Source organism: Pseudorca crassidens, chromosome 10, assembly GCF_039906515.1.
Source record: "Pseudorca crassidens isolate mPseCra1 chromosome 10, mPseCra1.hap1, whole genome shotgun sequence".
Taxonomy (NCBI): domain Eukaryota; kingdom Metazoa; phylum Chordata; class Mammalia; order Artiodactyla; family Delphinidae; genus Pseudorca; species Pseudorca crassidens.
In genome coordinates this window covers 100,464,979-100,483,588 of record NC_090305.1, presented here as the reverse complement: position 1 = coordinate 100,483,588, position 18,610 = coordinate 100,464,979, and the positions used below count along the sequence as shown (strand labels likewise).

The 18,610-nt window shown below is 45.3% G+C and overlaps 2 protein-coding genes across 2 annotated transcripts in view; both read right to left on the bottom strand.

The window, feature by feature from the left end:
• Positions 1 to 3,631, bottom strand: part of IRAK2 (interleukin 1 receptor associated kinase 2) — a 57,897-nt gene extending 54,266 nt beyond the window's left edge. The window contains exon 1 of the mRNA XM_067755437.1: positions 3,447 to 3,631. Coding sequence (XP_067611538.1) covers positions 3,447 to 3,540 — 94 coding nt within the window. The 5' untranslated portion in view covers positions 3,541 to 3,631. The remainder of the gene's footprint in view (positions 1 to 3,446) is intronic.
• Positions 3,632 to 12,008: 8,377 nt separating this feature from the next.
• VHL (von Hippel-Lindau tumor suppressor) lies at positions 12,009 to 18,353 on the bottom strand. The gene is given in 3 exon segments (XM_067755433.1): positions 12,009 to 14,416; positions 15,725 to 15,847; positions 17,943 to 18,353. Coding segments are annotated over 3 exon segments (660 nt in total). The 5' UTR covers positions 18,283 to 18,353; the 3' UTR covers positions 12,009 to 14,219.
• Positions 18,354 to 18,610: the final 257 nt, after the last annotated feature.

The window sequence follows — 18,610 nt, the reverse complement described above, 5'->3', positions numbered from 1 at the left end:
TGGAATGTTATTCAGGAATAAATAAAAAGAAATTGGGCCTTTCCTGGTGGTCCAGTGGGAAAGAATCCACCTTGCAATGCAGGGGACGCAGGTTCGATCCCTGGTCAGGGAATTAAGATTCCCACCTGCATTGGGGCAACTAAGCCAGTGCACCACAACTACTGAGCTCACGTGCCTCAACTAGAGAGCCTGTTTGCCGCAAAACTACACAGCCCACGCGCCCTGCAGCCTGCGCGCCACAACTAGAGACGAGAAAACCCCGCACACCACAGCTAGAGAGAAGCCCGCGTGCCGCAACGAAAGATCCCACGTGCCACAACTGAGACCCGATGTAGCCAAGAAATAAATAAAATAAATAATAAATAAATCTTAAAAAAAAAAGAAATTAAGCACTGATACTTGCTATGACATGGATTAACCTTGGAAACATGCTAAATAAGTCAGTCACAAAGGACTACATATTGTATGATTTATTCCATTTATATGAAATGTCCAGAATAGGCAATGCCTAAAGCTGGGGGGAAATGGGAGATGTGTGTGAGAGTGCTGAGGGAGACAGCTGAGGGGTACAGGGCTTCTTTCTGGGGTAATGAAAATGTTCTAAGATTGATTTGGCGACGGACGCACAACTCTGCATATACTAGATGCCACTGAATTGTACACTTTAAATGGGTGAATTGCGTGGTAGGTGAATTATACCTTAATAAAGCTGTTTTTTAAAAAAAGTCATACACAGGGAACAGACTAGTGCTTGCCAAAGGGGAGGGGGTGTGGGGGAGGGATGGATTGGGAGTTTGGGATTAGCAGATTCGAACTAATATACATACTGACAGAATGGATAAACAACAAGGTCCTACTGTATAGCACAGGGAACTATATTCAATAGTTCCTGTGATAAACCATAATGGAAAAGAATTTTTAAAAAGAATGTGTGTGTGTGTGTATATATATATATATATATATATATAACTGAATCATTTTGCTGTACAGCAGAAATTAACACAACATTGTAAATCAACTATACTTTAATTTTTAAAATTTTAGTAAAATAAAAATAAAAAGAAAGCCATAGGTGTGCCTTCTAAAATAGCCACAACATCCTAGAAACAGAAGTTGCTGTGGCCTTCACAATTGAGGCCAACATGGAAAACACTAGAGAGTCTCTTCCACAAAGTGTTTGCCCACTGCTCAGGAAACAGTCGAAGTAGTTAAATCACAGATCATCTGACACAGTGCAGTCTAGGAAATCAGATGGTGACAGACATTCTCAGAGGTGCCCTGACTTGTTACCAGGGACAGCCTCTGTGGGGAGGCTGAGGGGCAGGGAGGGGAAAGATATTTACTTTCCCCTCTGTCCCAGGGGCGTGATTTACACCATTTAACCTAGTACATCTGTTATTTTTTTCCACAAAAAAGTTAATAAAAATACACACTGAAAGTAAAAGCCTAAATCCATGTTGCTAAAGAATATTGCTTGGCAAGAAAAAATAATTGTGATATAGTTTAAGTGAAAAAAAGCAGGCTAGTAGAGTGTACAAAATGATACGATTTTTGGAAAACGTATATACATAAATAAATATGGTTAGTAAAAAAGACTAGAAGGCATAAGACACCCAGCACCCTGCTGGCACATAGTCAGAAGCCAATACATGTTAGCGGCTGCTGTTGTTATTATTACTATTGGCAACCAAATGGTAAGAATGGTATCCCTTATGGGGATATATATACACATATAGCTGACTCACTTTCTTGTACAGCAGAAACTAACACAACATTGTAAAGCATTTATACTCCAATAAAGATGTGGGAAAAAAAAGAATGGTATCCTTGGGCTTCCCTGGTGGCACAGTGGTTAAGAATCTGCCTACCAATGCAAGGCACACAGGTTCGAGCCCTGGCCTGGGAAGATCCTACATGCCACGTAGTAACTAAGCCTGTGCGCCACAACTACTGAGCCTGAGCTCTAGAGCCCGCAAACCACAACTACTGAGCCCACGTCCCACAACTACGGAAGCCCGCGCACCTACAGCCCACGCTCCACAACGAGAAGCCTCCGCAATGAGAAGCCCGCGCACCACAACGAAGAGTAGCCCCCGCTCACCGCAACTAGAGAAAGACCGCGCGCAGCAACAAAGACCCAACATAGCCAAAAATAAATTCATTAATTAATTTTAAAAAAATACTCCCTCCAAATTAAAAAAAAAAATGGTATCCCTGAGTGGTGGAGTTTGAGCTACTCTTTATTTCCCGCAGTACTTTGCAATAAGAGTGTATTATTTTTGTGACTGGTTTAAAACAGGATTTCTGAACCTCAGCACTACTGACACTTTAGGCTGGATAGTTCTTTGTGGAGGGGGCGGTTCTGTGCATTGCAGGACGTTTAGCAGCATCCCTGGCCTCTACTCACTACATCCCCCAAGTTACGACAACCAAAAATGTCTCCAGACATCGGCAAATGTTCCCTAAGGGGGCAACATCACCCCTGGTTGAGAACTACTAGGTTAAAATATATATTATTTCCTCAAACTGGATGGATAAAAACATACATGTTCTTTTTATTATTATTCTTTCCACTGTACATAAATATTATATTCCCTTTGTACGAATGGTATATATCATAATCTCAATTTTAAAGAAAATATAGATATTACTTTAAAAATAAAGTGGCACCAGTCACATTGACTTAAAACATGAACCTGAGAATAACTGTTAACACTTCCTTAATACTTACAAGAACCTCTGACACATAGGTGTCAAGTGCTTTTTATACAATTTTCATTCCTCATAACCACCGCCAGTTTACAGATTAAGAAGCTGAGACTCAAACAGGTTAAGCAACTTGCCCAAAGTCACCAGCTGGATGTGGTGGAGCCTGGAAGGCGCCTGAGGACCACACGCGCAGCCTGCCCCAGGATGCCAAGCCCTCAGCCAATCACCAGGCACAAACAAACAAAATACACCAAGAAGTTACGATGTCCTGGCGGGGCCAGCCGCCGGGGTTCAGAGCCCAGTACGCCACTTAGCAACGCCATACCCTGGCCCCCCAAAGTAACTCTACCTTTAAAGCCGTTTCGTCGTCTGTTAGATGGGGTAAGAGAAATAGGCACTTTACAGGCTGTCGTGGGAATTAAATGAGATAATCGGTGTCAGGTGCTTACATCAGGGCCGGGCACACAGTAAGCACTAGTCACTGCTGAGAGCGATCATTTTCGGCTTTACTGTAAACAGCGAAGTCGAGCCAGTCATTACTTAGCGACAGACTAACAGCAGAAATCCTCCGAAATCACCTAACACCTTCCAAATGACCACAGAGAGGGGGCAGCGCCTGCCCGAGGGCACACAGTGAGGCCCAGGTCCAGAATGGCAGCACAGAGAGACCCTAGAATCAGGACCCGCGTAAACAGGCGGGGAGGGGGTTTAGCGGGGTCGCAGGGGTGCCCACTCACCGAACTGCATCCAGTCCCACTCGCTCAGCGCGTCCATGTTGCGGCACAGGTCGTCCAGCACCCAGGCGGGCAGCTGGTAGATGTAGCAGGACATGGCCGGGCTCCGAGGGCCGGCGGGCCGGCAACGCAGACAACTGAGTCCTACGCGGCAGGACTCCGCTTCTCTACCGGCTGGCTGGTGGGTCCACCCAGCGCAGGCCGCCGGGGAAGTGGGCGGGGCTGGGCTTGGGCTCTACTGCCCCCCAGCGGTCACCGGGGTCGCGACGCCTCCCGGCCGGCTGGACCAGCAGCTGCGAAACCAAGAGGGTCAGAGCCGCCAGGAGGGGAAACAGGCCCAGAGGAGCAAGGGAATACGGGCAAGTCCACACGGGAATTCAGCGGCAGTCCCAAGAGACCTTCTGAGTCCACCTCCAGGTCTTTTGGCCCTCTGCCACATACGATTCCTTCAAGAGCTAGTCTATTAATTACCTGCTATATGTGGGGCAATGTTCGAGGTGCTGGAGATGCATAAGTGGAGAAAACTTACCAAAGTCCATGTTTTCATGGGACTTACAATCTAGGCGGGGGTGGGAGTGGGGGAGGAAACTAGCAACAATTAATAACAGCATTGAATAGGTAAGTTACATGAAATGCTAAAAGGTCAAAGTGCTGTGGCAGGGGGTGGGGGAAGGAAAGAAAAAGAGGAATGAGGTGTTCAGAGCGAGCAGGGGGAGGACTGTATTAAATAGGGTAGTCAGGATAGACTGTGATTTTTTTTTATAAATTTTATTTATTTATTTGGCTGCATTGGGTCTTCGTTGCTGCACGCGGGCTTTCTCTAGCTGCTACGAGCAGGGGCTACTGTTCATTGCAGTGCGTGGGCTTCTCACTGGGGTGGCTTCTCTTGGTGCAGAGCACGGGCTCTAGGCCAGCGGACTCAGTAGTTGTAGCTCACGGGCTTAGTTGCTCCACAGCATGTGGGATCTTCCCGGACCAGGGCTCGAATCCATGTCCCCTGCATTGGCGGGCGGATTCTTAACCACTGAGCCACCAGGGAAGTCCCTAGACTCTGATTTTAAGGGCTAATATTTATTGAGCAGCTACTATGTGCCAGGGACTGTTCTAGGTGCTGGCGTTCCCTCTGAAGAAAAAAAGGACAAAATCCCTGCCCTGGAGGAAGACACACAATAAGCAGTAAAAATGCTAAATAAGTAAATAATTTAGCACTGTAGAAGGTGATAGGTAATGTTAGGGAATAAAAATAGATTATAGTAAAAGAGAGTAGAAGTAGCTAATTGCATTATTCATTGTCTTAGAAGGTGATAAATATTATTGGGGCAAAGCAGAATATGGTAAGAGGAACTGGGGGGCAAAGTGAATTACTGAATAGGGTAGAAGGAGAACATAATCACTAGTATTTATTAAGCATTTATGATGGGCAAACTTCACCAAGGTTGTTTTACTTACTCCTCACAATGACCTTATGTGTTACCCCCATTCTACAGATGAGGAAACTGAGGTACAGAGAAGTCAAATAACTTGCCTAAAATCATACAGGTACAAAGTGGCAGAGCTGGGATTTGAACCCAATCCGTCTGACCACTAGCTACAAGCTGCCTCGTTATTGTAATAACTACCGTTTATCTATACCTACAATGTGCTTTGCATAAATCATTTTATGTAACTCTCATAAGCCTATGCTTTTACACAGAAGTAAATGGGTTCCAAGAAGTGAGGCAGTATCATCTAAGGCACATAAGCAACTAGAGCACCACTTTGCAGCTGCAAACATCAGCTATGGAAAGAAGAAGGAAACTAAAAGGAAAGTGAGCAGCCCTGAGAACAAGCCCCATCTCTGCTACCAACAGGTTTTGCGACCCTGGACAACTCATGTCACTTCTCGAGCCTCGCTTTCCACATCCTTAAAGTGGGACTAATCATTCCTCCTGCTTAGAGCTGTGAGCGAAGGAAATGGATTAAATCAATTTACACAATTATAAACAGATTAGTTTATAAACAATCGCTCATATATTGATTAAATCAATTTAGACAGGGTCTTCCTTGCACAGAGAATGCGATCCAAAAATGGTAGTCGCCATTGATAATATTGAAAAAGCGCCCACTGGCCTTGGGGTCCTATTGGGATTTGGGTCCTAGTTCAGTCACTGTCTCTGGCTCTTCATCCTTGAGCCAGTTTGCAGTTTTTTTCTTCTGTAAATTGGGTATCCTGCTCCACCCACTTCGAAGGATTTCTGTGAAGTTTAAACAGACCCCAAAATGCTCAGGGTAAACTGTAAAGTGCTGAGCCTCATAAGGAATCACTATTATGTGAGTGCACCTCCTTGGTGTTTGACATGGGGTGCATTCCAGCGCTCCAAGACTGCTTTTCAGGGGAAGTCTCATGTTGCAGCAGTGGTTGAAGGAGGAATTTGAGGTGGAAGAGCTCCAGGAATGGTCTGACGGAGGCTGAGTGGAAAAATCACCTACATCCCAGGTGCAAGGGGCAAAGGAGGATAAGGGTCCTTCTTTTTCTCTCCTCTATTTGTAGAGTCCCGGCCTGCTTTCCCCTCTGCTGCAAGCACAGAGCCGCTGTCCCTTGTAGTGCTTTTCCCCTAGGGCCAGGGGACCTCTTCCCCTTGGTGAGGCTTTATAACCACAGAAGGTTCGCAACAGCCTTGGCCCGTCCAGGAGACAGGTAGGCCGGGCAGCCCCTCTCTCTCTGCTGCCTCCTCCGGCCCCTGGTTGCAGTGTTCCTTCTTGCCCAGCTTCAGGGCTTGCGACCTGAGTCCTAGGATTCTTTCCTGCAAAGACGATTGAGTAGTTCTGGGCCTAAGCAGGCCATCTTAGGCACACGTCTTTGTCCCCATTCTTTAGAATATGTTCTTCAAAGTAAGGTCTTTGCTATCACTGATTAACAGAGTTGCCACTCACCTATCAAGTACCAGGCACTTAACACATATTATCTGGGATCCCCACGACGACCCTACAGGGTAGGTTTATCATTCCCATTCTACAGATGGGGAAACTGAGGCTCAAGTCAATTGTAACTTGTCCAAGCCAAACTGGCCAAGTGACAAGATTCAACCCAAGTCTGATTCCAAAGGGAGGGCTCTTTGTGCCCTATTATATCACCTCACCCTGAAAAATTTCCTGTGATCCTGCACACATGTCTTCTCCTAATTCGCGTTTCCGTGACCAACAGCCTCCACACCAGGATGTTAGAAACAGTTATTGAGGCCGAATGTGGTTAGTGATATAGTGTGCCATTTTGACCTGTTCATGTCTAATTCCCTTGAAGTTACAATCAGAGGTTTGCAATCCCCGCTACACCTTAGAATCAATCATCTGGGAGCTTTAAAAAGACTCTACAGGCCCAGCCCTACCTCCAACCAGAGACCCAGGCACGATTGTTCTGGGCTGGGACTCAGGCGCTAGCATTTCAAAAAGCTTCTCGGGTAGTTCTACTTATGTGCCAGCAGAGTTGAGGACCCACGTGACATCAGGAAGATGGGCATGAAGGAAGGCTGATGAAAAGGAAATAACCACAGTAAGGCTTTTCTGTGTACTTTGCACATATTTTTTCTTTTCTAATAAAAATAACGTTATTGGTTTTTCTGATAGTATGTGATCACTGTCTGAAAAAAGGAGTGAATTAAGAAAAAACCCAGGGACTTCCCTGGCGGTCCAGTGGTTGGGACTTGGCCTTCCAAAGCAGGGGCTGCGGGTTCGATCCCTGGTCGGAGAGCTGAGATCTCACATGCCTCGTGGCTAAAAAAACAAGACATACAAAAAAAAAAAAAAAAAAAAGAAGACATAGAGCAGAGGCAGCATTCTGGCAAATTCAGTAGAGACTCGGAGGATGGTCCACATCAAAAAGAGAAAAAACCCAGTCCTAGCCTTTCTTCCTCCTGTAGAGGGGGAAAGCCAGTTCCCCCTTCTGTGTTTCTCCTTACCTTTGTAAGCCAGCAGGACCCTATGGGGCCTTCCCAGAACAGACAACCCACACCCCTGCCACCCCCAGCATCCTCTGCCTCTCTTTTGTCTGTAGAAAACCTTTAGGCCCCAGGCCTTCCTCAAGTTCCAGAGAGTGAATTTAATCAGCAATGTGAGAAAATGCAGAAAGAAAGGGGAACAGTCAAGCATGACAAAACAATAACAGTTTAGCCATTAAACAAAGTTGAGGACTTTTAGCTCCTCCTCAAGGGCTATAGGTAATATTCTGAGCCAAATTCTTTGAACGGTTTTGCAGATACTAAAACCCCCACTGGGTGGAAGAAGTTAACCTTACACTGCCCACAAGCACGTAGACTCCAGACCAGTTGGGACCAGAAGGTTGATGTTGTTGACTCCCAATTATCTCATCCCCAACCAATCAGAAGAGTGTCCACTAGCTGACCACAAACCCCACAACACCCCCTCCCTCACACTGTCTTTAAAAACCTTTTCCTAAAAGCCTTCGAGGAGTTCAGGGTTTTTGAGCACTAGCCACCTGGACTCCTTGCTTGGCGCCTTGCAATAAACGCTGCACTCCCCTTCACCACAACCGGGCGTCAGTAGATTGGCTTTACTGCACAGGGCAAGCAGACCCAAGTTTCGTTCGCCGACAGTATTACACACAACACGTCACTTCTGACACTCTGGTCACCAAATGGAGGAGGGGGTAGTTTCCCCACAACAAGCAATTCTCTGTGACACCAGCTGGGTGTCCTACAATTAAACTTAATTCTAACACTATCTACCTGGAGATAAGTGTCAGATCCCACAGGTTAAGGGCTCAGTTCTGCAAGACTGCCCTCAACCCCCCTTCAGATGCCAGTCCCAAGTAGTAGGTCCCCAGGTTACCTATAACTTCCGTCCAACTTGGCTACAAATCAGAGGTTCCCAGGACCCCTCCTCAAGTTCAATTAAGTTGCTAAAGTGGCTCACAGAACTCATGGAAACACACTTACCAGTTTACTAAAGGATATGATAAAGGATACAGATGAACACCCAGATGAAGAGAAATATAGGGTGAGATCTTCGAGGGTCCTGGGCACAGGAGATTTGGTCCCGGTGGAGTTGGGGTGCATCACCCTCCCAGCGTGGGTGCGTTTGTCCCCCTGGAAGGTCTCTGAACCCCCTACTTTGGGAGTTTATGGAGGCTCCGTCAAGTAGGCATGATCAATTATGAACCTCATTTTCAGCCCCTCTCCCCTCTCTGGAGAAGGCTGGGGCGGGCTGAAAATTCCAAGCTTCTAATGATGGCTTGGCTTTTCTGGTGACCAGACCCCATCCCGGAGTCATCCAGGAGACCACCAGAGTCCTCTCGTTAGAACAAAAAGGTGCCGCTAGTGATCTTATCACTTAGGAATTTACAAGGGCTTTAGGAGCTCTGTGCCAGGAACTGGGGCAGAGACATAGCTATATCTATATCTATATGTCTATGTCTATATATCTATATCTATTCCATTATCTCAATTATCTCAGAGAGAGAGACACAGAGAAAGAGAATGAACACCTTCCCATAATTTCATCCTGGATGGGCCACCATTATTAATACTTTGCTGTATATACTTTCACATATTTTTAAACCTCTATAAAATTAATTTTTAATATAAAAAATTTTAAAACAATTTTCTGTAAATGTTTTTCAATTAATAATAGTTTTTCATGTCCTTAAATAAGCATCTACCTTTTCCTTTTTAATAGTTTATTTAGGAGCACCATACCTTATTTGGCCAACTTCCTATTAATGTACATTTATTTCCAGTATTGGGGTCTGTTCCAGAGGGGTCTGCTTTCTCATCTACAGGAAGGGTAGGGAAGTCCTAAAGTCTATCAAGGAAAACCATAAACCAATAGTTGGAAAACTGCTACCCCGAGGACACACCAGACCCCCCTCCAAATTCCCCCCACTCTCTGCAGTTGCTCCAGGACAGGGTAATCCAGAACTGCTAGAATAACCCTCCCCTTTAGTTCCCACCTGATGCTTCTGAGCACTGGATAACTGCAGCATGAGTTCTCAATATTCCCGCATTGGACCGGGGTATCTGATCACCCTCCTCCAGGTGAAGAATGTCATCTCATGTCCTCCCTAGCAAACTGCTGCTAGGCTATCCTTTGCCCAATTAACTCTCCTTCAATTTATCTGAGGATAAAATGGTTCGCTATGATTTCCTCTGGGTTTTTCAGAAGCATTTGCAGAGCCAGCCCAGTCCTCAAGAACTCAACTTCTCCCAACTGGAACAAAACAATCTTCTGTGTTTTCTACCTGAATACGGAGAGAGCCTATTGCTATCTAGTGTAAGTTAAGCCAACTCATACTCTCCTGAGGTTTCACGTTCCAAACTCTGAAACTAGTTTTGTGGGTTTCTCTCTCATTTACCTATCCAGTATTATTGCCCCTTTCGGTTATCACCACAAGTATATTTCATTCTTCTGTGATCTGCCAATGGATTACTGGATATGTGTGGTAATGGGGGAAAGTCCCCAGGAAAATGTTCTGTTGGGGCAGGGAGCTTAGGTGTGCTGACAGAATGGGGAAACGGTGAAAGGGTATCAGGCAGCTCAGTGACTAGCATAGAGTAGGGCTGAGGTGCCAAGAACGGGATACAGAAACCTAGCATGAAAGTATCTGAAAAGTTCACTGGTGTTCCTATTTCAAGAATGCAAAACACTGGTATCTATTTCACGGCCTTAGTGAGCTGAGTACCCTGTTGTTGTTGTTTTTATCACATTCTCAATATAAGTCCTGGTGAGATATTAACCACTTGTTTTTTAATAGACTACTTTCTAGAGCAGTTTTATGTTCACAGCATAATTGAGAGGAAGGTACAGGATTTCCTATATACGTCCTGCCCCCACCCCCACCCCCCCCAACAAAGTCTCCTTTCCATTATTAACACCTGCCCCTGCCAGGGTGGTACCTTTGTTCCAATTGATGGACCTACACTGCTACATCATTATCACCCCAAGTCTACCGTTTACCTTAGGGTTCACTTTTGGTGTTGTACATTCTGTGGGTTTGGACGAATTTATAATGATATATAGCCACTATTATAACATCAGGCAGAATAGATTCACTGCTCTAAAAAATTCTGTGCTCCACCTATTCATCCCCCCCTCTCCCCCTACCCCTTATTATTATTTTTTTTTTTTTGTGGTACGCGGGCCTCTCACTGTTGTGGCCTCTCCCGTTGTGGAGCACAGGCTCCGGACGCGCAGGCTCAGCGGCCATGGCCCACGGTCCCAGCCGCTCCTCGGCATGTGGGATTTTCCCGGACCGGGGCACGAACCCACGTCCCCTGCATCAGCAGGTGGACTCTCAACCACTGCGCCACCAGGGAAGCCCACCCTTACCCCTTTTAATTTATCATTTATTTTTAACAAAGATGACAGTATTTTTTAAAATTTTTTATTTATTTATTTTTGGCTACGTTGGGTCTTCGTTGCTGTGCGCGGGCTTTCTCTAGTTGCGGTGAGCAGGGGCTACTCTTTGTTGCGGTGCATGGGCTTCTCATTGCGGTGGCTTCTCTTCATTGTGGAGCAGGGGCTCTAGGTACACGGGCTTCAGTAACTGTAGCACGTGGACTCAGGAGTTGCGGCTCATGGGCTCTAGAGTGCAGGCTCAGTAGTTGTGGTGCATGGACTTAGCTGCTCCGCGGCATTGGGATCTTCCTGGACCAAGGATCGAACCTGTGTCCCCTGCATTGGCAGGCTGTCTACTTTCACTTACTAATATGCATTTAAATTTCCTCCATGTCTTTTCACGGTTAACAGCTCACTTCATCTTAATGCTGAGTAATATTCCATTGTATTAGAGTTATTCCATTATATCACAGTTTATGTGTTCATTCACCTACTGAAGGACATCTTGATTGCTTCCAAGATTTGGCAATTATGAACAAAGCTGCTGTAAACATCCATGTGCAAGTTTTTGGACATAAGTTTTCAACTCCTTTGAGTAAATACTAAGGAGCACAATTACTGGATGGTCGATAAGAATATGTTTTGTAAGAAACCACCAAACTGTCTTCCAAAGTGGCTGTACCATTTTGCATTCCCATTAGCAATGAATGAGAGTTCCCGTTGCTCCACATCCTCACCGGCATTTAGTATTGTCAGTGTTCTGGATTGTGGCCATTCTTTTTTTTTTTGGCCATTCTACTAGGTGTGTAGTAGTATCTCACTGTTGTTTTAACTTGCAGTTCCCTGATTATATATAATGTGGAGCATCTTTTCATATACTTAGTTGCCACCTGTATGAGGTGTCTGTTACGGTTGGTTCTATTTTCATGAAAAAAAACAAAAACAAACCACCTGTGTTCCAACTGTGAATGTTTTTTTTCTTAATACTTTTCTGTAGAGCTTAAATTTTTTACAGTGATATTTCATTTTTACGAGAAAAATAAAGCTAAAAGAAACAAAGTTTTAAACAAAATCCAGTGCTGGAAAGAGAAGGGACTGAGAATGAAAGCAGGTTTCTTGCCTTTGTCTATCCACCTCCCCCGCCGCCCCGCCCCCCTTAAGCCTTTAAGCAAACATGGCCTTCACACCTCTCCAAGAAAGAAGAGCCTGGCAAATGACACCACCACACCTTACCTATTTCTTTTACTTAGCACCATTTAATGTATCCAAAAAAGCTTTTTTTTAAGTCAAAATAGATAAGATCACAGTTTCTTAAAAGTAATACATTTAATACATTCTTAAGATTTCAAATGAGTACATACATGCTATAAGTTTTCAATCTTCCTTGGACAACACAAAAAACACAGTACTCAAATTGCAAGTTTTGACAGGAACAGGAAATCTCATTTTGACACAAAGACAGGTTTAAAAAATAATAAAACCAACACTGAACTAATTGAGCACCAGCAGGCTTCCTTAAATCTCCCATCCTATCCCACTTTCGAAATCATATGGCTGCCTCTGTACCAGCATTTCTTCTTCCCTACCCAACAATTCGACAAAAAAATTAGATAAAAAATTACAGGTGTGTCACTGAATGTACCACAACAGGCTAAAGAAAAAAAAAAAAGCCCATTTTACTTGCTGAATGTTGAAAGAGGAGAATAAGATTAGGTGGGAAAACTGTACGGCGTTTGATTCATTCGCTTCACTCTGATATCAGAGCATAGGAACTGTGCTCAAAGGGACTAATAAAGATGCCAAGAAATAGCCCAACGTTATTTATAAAAGGAAGGCTGCACTCATGTCTATGAAGAGCTTATAATACCATGGAAAAATATTTAAGTTATAAAGTTAAATGAGAAAGTAGAATACAAAACTTATACTCAGTATGATCTCAACTACGTAAAACCAAGCCAAAAAAAGGCTAAAAGTTCAAAATGTTAAGTTAGTGGTTGTATTTAAGTAGTGTACCTAATTGGATCTTTTCTCTTCCTTTACTTTTCTGTCTCTTCCAACACTTTCTCTACTGGAGAGTTTTGTTTTTAGTTTTTTGGTTTTTTTAACAATTAGCTCCCAAAAAAGGAGGCCTGATAGAAGTATTGAATTTAATGAATTTAAGTCCAGCCTATCAGAAAGGATCTGTACATGTATAAAACTAGAAAACATTCCAGGCTACCCGCTGAATCCACAGTGTGTTAGCAGTAACTTCCAAGAGGCTGGAGGGCTTTGTCCTCTCCTCCAGGCAGGTGCAAAGTGTCACCAGATCCCGCCTGATGAAAAATTGCTGAATCGAACAAAAATGTCATGGATTTACAAAAAGGAACAGAAGTACCCACATTTGGCAAAAACCTATTTATAGTACAGGAGTAGCTCTTTTTTTTTTTTTTTGCGGTACACAGGCCTCTCACTGTTGTGGCCTCTCCCCGTTGTGGAGCACAGGCTCCGGACGCGCAGGCTCAGCGGCCACGGCTCACGGGCCCAGCTGCTCCGCGGCATGTGGGATCTTCCTGGACTGGGGCACGAACCCGTGTCCCCTGCATCGGCAGGAGGACTCTCAACCACTGTGCCACCAGGGAAGCCCCCCCCTTTTTTTTTTAGGAGTAGCTCTTTAATACTATGATTAAACAAGTATCTCCTATCTTCTGTGCACATAGCAAGTTTCAAAAAAGCTATCATCAATAAGAACTGTAGAAAGCTAATCCTGGCTTAGAAACAGAAATAAAACAGCTCTGCGACAACAGTGGGCAGAGAAAAGCCAAAACTTAGAAAATTATAAAAACTGCTTTCTATAAAATTGATGCCCTTTAAAACATTTGTTTACTGTGTATACTTTAAGGTCCCCACTACCACCCGCCCTGAAAAAAAAGGGTGAAAACCTCTAACACTTTCTACCAAAGTAGCCACTGGTTTGTTCATTCAATAAACACTGAGAGAAGGCTCATAACGTGCGAGGCACTGGAGTCTCAAAGAGCAGACCGCTATGCCCCTGCCCCAATGACATCTTGGTCTCTCAGTGCGGGACGCGGGGACATCACCAACCACAATACAGGAATGAAAAGCAGATGTCACTGCTTTCCTACAACTCAAGAATAAGCTACAATTCTCACTCAATTACTTATACAAAAGTCCTTACACAGAAACTTTCCTGACTCACTAGGAGGCAAAAATGCAACTACTTTACCTTCATAAATACTTCTAGAAGGGACAGGCATTAAATTACATTTTGTGATATTTGCCCTTAAACATCACAGCGCCCAGTAGTGAGGTCAGTTAACTTTCTTTTAAGCAATGGAGCTTTTTGACTCCAAGAATGAGACACTTTGAAGCCGAGAAAAAGTGACCAGTCCTAGGTCTAGATCAAGACTTGTCAGGACTGTCAAAAGCCGAGACCCAGGAGTGTAAATTTCAATTAAAATCTTCAGTCTCCTCTGCCATCCGCTGATTTTCAATATGCTCCTGGGTCAACCGCTCCAGGTCCTTCCACACATTTGGGTGGTCCTCCAAATCTTCGTAGAGGGATCTCGCGATGTCCAGTCTCCTGTAATCCTCAGGCTTGACTAGGCTTCGCACAACCTGGAGGCAGCGCTCTTTCAGGGTGTACACTGTAAGGGCAGAAAACCGACTCTCAGCAGCAGACTCAGGCCTGAGGACAAGGGCTGAGTGAGAGGCTTTGCCAACCGTGGCAACTACATTTGCAACAGCTGGACCTCGCTTTGGACAAAAAAAGTGAGTACATGGGTTGTGGCAGAGTGTAATGTGATGGCCGCAACAGACATCTCACAGTATTCGTGACCCTGTATAGGAACTTTCCTCGAGAGTGGGCTGGGCCTGGGATGTGCTTTAACTAACTGAATGTGGGCACAGTGACGCTGTGGCGATTCTGGGTCTCAGCCTTAAGAAGCCCTGGCAACGTTCGCTTTTACACTCTCAGGAGCCCTGAGCTACCCAGCAGGAGAGACCATACAAAGAGGGCCAGGCCCTGAGATGACCCGGGAGAGAGGCCCAGGCCCCAGCCAACCTGCCAGCAGAAGGCAGTGATCACCAGTGAGCAGAATAACCACCGAGCTGAGCTCTGCCCCGGCTGCAGAATTATAAACAAATAAAATGGTTGTTGTTAGGTTGGGGGTAGCTGTCACACAGCAACAGATAACCAAAGAAGTGTGTAACTGGATTTTGGGGGAACTCAAATCCTATTTTAAACTTACCGGGGAACTTACTCTTTAAAGGTCTCCTTTAAGGCAAAATTTCCTACATTTAACTTACCAGTGCTCACTTCTGTATACCCACTGCCTTAAAGCAGGATCTAAATACACATCCTAGTTTGAACCCTACATACACATACTCGTTTGAAGCTGCAGGTATTTGGGTTTTTTTAACCCAACAGATCATCAGTTTCTAAGGGTTCAACCTAATAAAATCACTTGAGTTTTAAACAAGTGGTAAGCTGTGAAGCTAATGTTCAATGTGGTGATTCTTCTTAAAACCCCTGATTGACACAGTGACCTTGACTGGGTTAAATTACACTGAAAGATACAACACTAGAAGTCAATAAATAAGCCATGATATCTCATTCTCTACACCTTTTTTTCTCCTGAGACTCCAGGGCGGAATTCTGCTCCACAGCGAGCGAAACAAAACGCATTCATAATGCTACAATCAAGTATTTTAATTTAGCCCACCCTTGACCAGCCCAAAGAGCTTCTGAGGTACCACGACATCTTTGTCCAACATACAGCATACAAGTAAATTACTTCCACTTTATTCATGGTGGAGAATAGGACACAGACAGGTTGGATACCTTGCTCAGCATCAGGCAAAAATCACTAATGACTGGGCTCCTTCAAGTGGCCTATCCTCTACTTAGGATACAACAGCCTATCTTTTTAAAAAGTAAGATGGAACATCAGTACCTGGCAGTGTGATGTTTGCAAAAATAGGCTGTCCATCAACATTGAGAGACGGCACAAACAGCTCAGTCTGGTTAACTAGGAGCCCATCAGATGTCCCAGCATCTCGGAAGAGCCAAAGATGACCTGTTCAGACAAGCAAAGGTTAAGGAGCCACACACCTATTTCCTTCATCTCCTCACTCTGACACTGAAAATATCTGCCTCTCATTCTGCTTAAATACCATACAAAGCCATTCCAATAATGTTATTTTATTTAGTCCTCACAAAAGATCCAGGTAAAGATGAGAAAAAAAGGTCTGAAAATGACAAGTGACTTGCTCAAGGCAACAGGGACAGTAAGGAGAAGGGCAAGTATTCCAGCGAGGCTCCAAAACCCAGGCCCTTTCTGCTATCTTGGTGCAAAAGCAAAGTACGGGAACTGCAAATCACACCAAAGGCTGCAAACTAAAAGGAAAGAAAAGGTCACCAGCTCCTCAGAACTGTGCTTCTCAAAAGCAAGAAGATACAAAAACATCACATTGAAAGAAAAAAGCCAGACAGAAAAGGGTACTTTCTGTAGAAAGAGATAAAATTAGTCAATGGTGTGAAAAATCAGAAGAGTGAAAGGGGTAGGAGAGAATTTTCTGGGGTGATGAAAATATTCTAATCTGTAACTTGATCTAGGTGTTGTCAAAACCCATCAAACCCTAAGACATTTGTATTTCACTCTATGTAAATTATACCTGAATTTAAGAAATAAACACATCTTATGCAAAAAAAAAAAAAGAGAGAGAGAGAGAGAGAGGGGCACTTGGAAGGAGACAAAATTCTAGGGCTAAGATTCTGTTTAAGGAGGGAGGAGGCTGCCTCAGAATAAAAAACAGCATGTGTTCCTGGGGCATAAATTTACTTGAAGATTTGGTGGGAAAATTTAAGAAATGTAAAGTAGGAAGTAATTTTTTTTTCTTGTAGTAACATATACATAACATAAAATTGACTATTAACCATTTTTAAGTGTACAGTTTAGTATCGATAACGTTAAGTACATTCACGTGGTAATTTTTTTTTAATGTTTATATTAAATCAGACACAGATAAATTTTGGAGAAGAATACAAAATTCACACAATTTCCTAGATAAAATAGGAGACTACAGAAATGTTAATGCCTGGAAGAACTGCGTTGTTCCTCATTTAATATTAGCAGAACTTCGGTGGAAAAGTTTGAAGAGCATTATTGAGTATGCGACCCTCAAGGAAAAAAGATCCATTAGGATCCTCCGAGGAAGAGAGTGAAAATTTAGCAAGCATTAACTTCTCTGCTTGAAAACCAAGGGAAGATTACTGCCACTTTATGCAGTAAGGCCTAGACAGCCCCAACCTGGGTTATTACAACAGTTTCCTAACTGCTACCAGTACTCTTCCCCCTCCAAACCACTTTGCAACCTGGGTAAGCTTTTCAGTATTAAATCAGGCAATGTCATTTCCCTGCTTAAAAACTTTCAATGGTCCCCATTTCCCTAAGGGTAAGACCACCTTTCAGACTTCCTCTCCCACCATTCCATACCCTCTCCCCTTTCCCAGGCTCCAGGTGTTAGCCCATGCTGTTCACTCTGCCTACAGCTCTCCACTCGGGTCTTGGGTTAGTAAGATCCCATTCATCATGCAGGATTCCCTTTCTTCTCTGCGAAGTTCCAACTCAAAGCACACACCCCTCCCTTTCACTGAGCAGGTGCCCTGCTGTGCTCCGTTCCTATGGCAGCAATTATGACACTGGCTTGTTCTTAACTACTTTGTCTTGTCTCCCCCACTTGACCGCGATCTCCATGAAGGCAGGGACTCTACGCGGACATGGCCCACTGGGCACATCGGAGAATGTGGGATTCTCCCATTCACGGACTGAACAAATGGGAGTGAGGGATGGAATACACGTGGGGTCGATCATCAAATGCAAATTATGCACTCTTAAAAGAAGAATGCTCTGTCACTAGCTGCGTCTACTTGGATCTGTCACAACCTCTCTGGGGCGTCAGTTTCTCGAGTGTAAAATGGTAATAATAATGACAACAGCACCTGCCTCCCCGGATGGGGCGGGAATTCGGTGAGATCGAGCCACCGTTATCGTTGCTATCAGGCCTAGAGCGCTGGGCAGCGCGCTGGGCACAGCTCAGCACCGGGCTCGTTGAGGCCAGGACAAGGGGGCGGCGCGGCCGGGCGCGACTGGGCGACCGCGGCCCGCCTACCTCGGTAGCTATGGATGCGGCGGCCCGTGCCGGGGGGCAGCGTCGGGTAGGGCTGCGGCTCGCCGTCGAAGTTGAGCCACACGGGCAGCACCACGCGCGGGCTGCGGTTGCAGAAGATGACCTGGGACGGCTCGCGAGTGTTCACTGAGCGCAGCATCGGCCGCGGCCGCCCAGCCTCCATCTCCTGCTGGGAGCCGGGCTCCTCCGTGTGGGACTATTCCGAACCGCACTGCTCCGCGTCCGCCTCCTCCGCGTCCGCCTCCTCCGCGTCCGCCTCCTCCGCGTCCGCCTCCTCCGCGCCGGTCTCTGCCTCTTCCGCGTTCCCCGCCCTCCCAAGCATTAGCTCCCGGAGCCAGAACTACCCGGGCCTAGCCGCCTTGGGATTCGTTGGCCGCGCGGGGCGGGGCGGGGCGGGGCGTGCGTGCGCGTCCCCGGCAGGCGTGCGTGCAGTTTTCGCGCGCTCTCGGTGGGGGATGGAATACAGCCTGGAAGATGGCCGGCTTGAGGCCGTGCGCATGCGCAGATGGATGCCCTGAGGATTGAGGGTCCTGCTTTCACGGAAGCGGGCGGTGGCGTTAAGCCGTCCTGTGCCAGGATTTCCCCTGTAAATTGGATTCTCGTACCTCTCGTACGTTTCTTACACAGCGTTTCTTTAGTTTCATTCATTG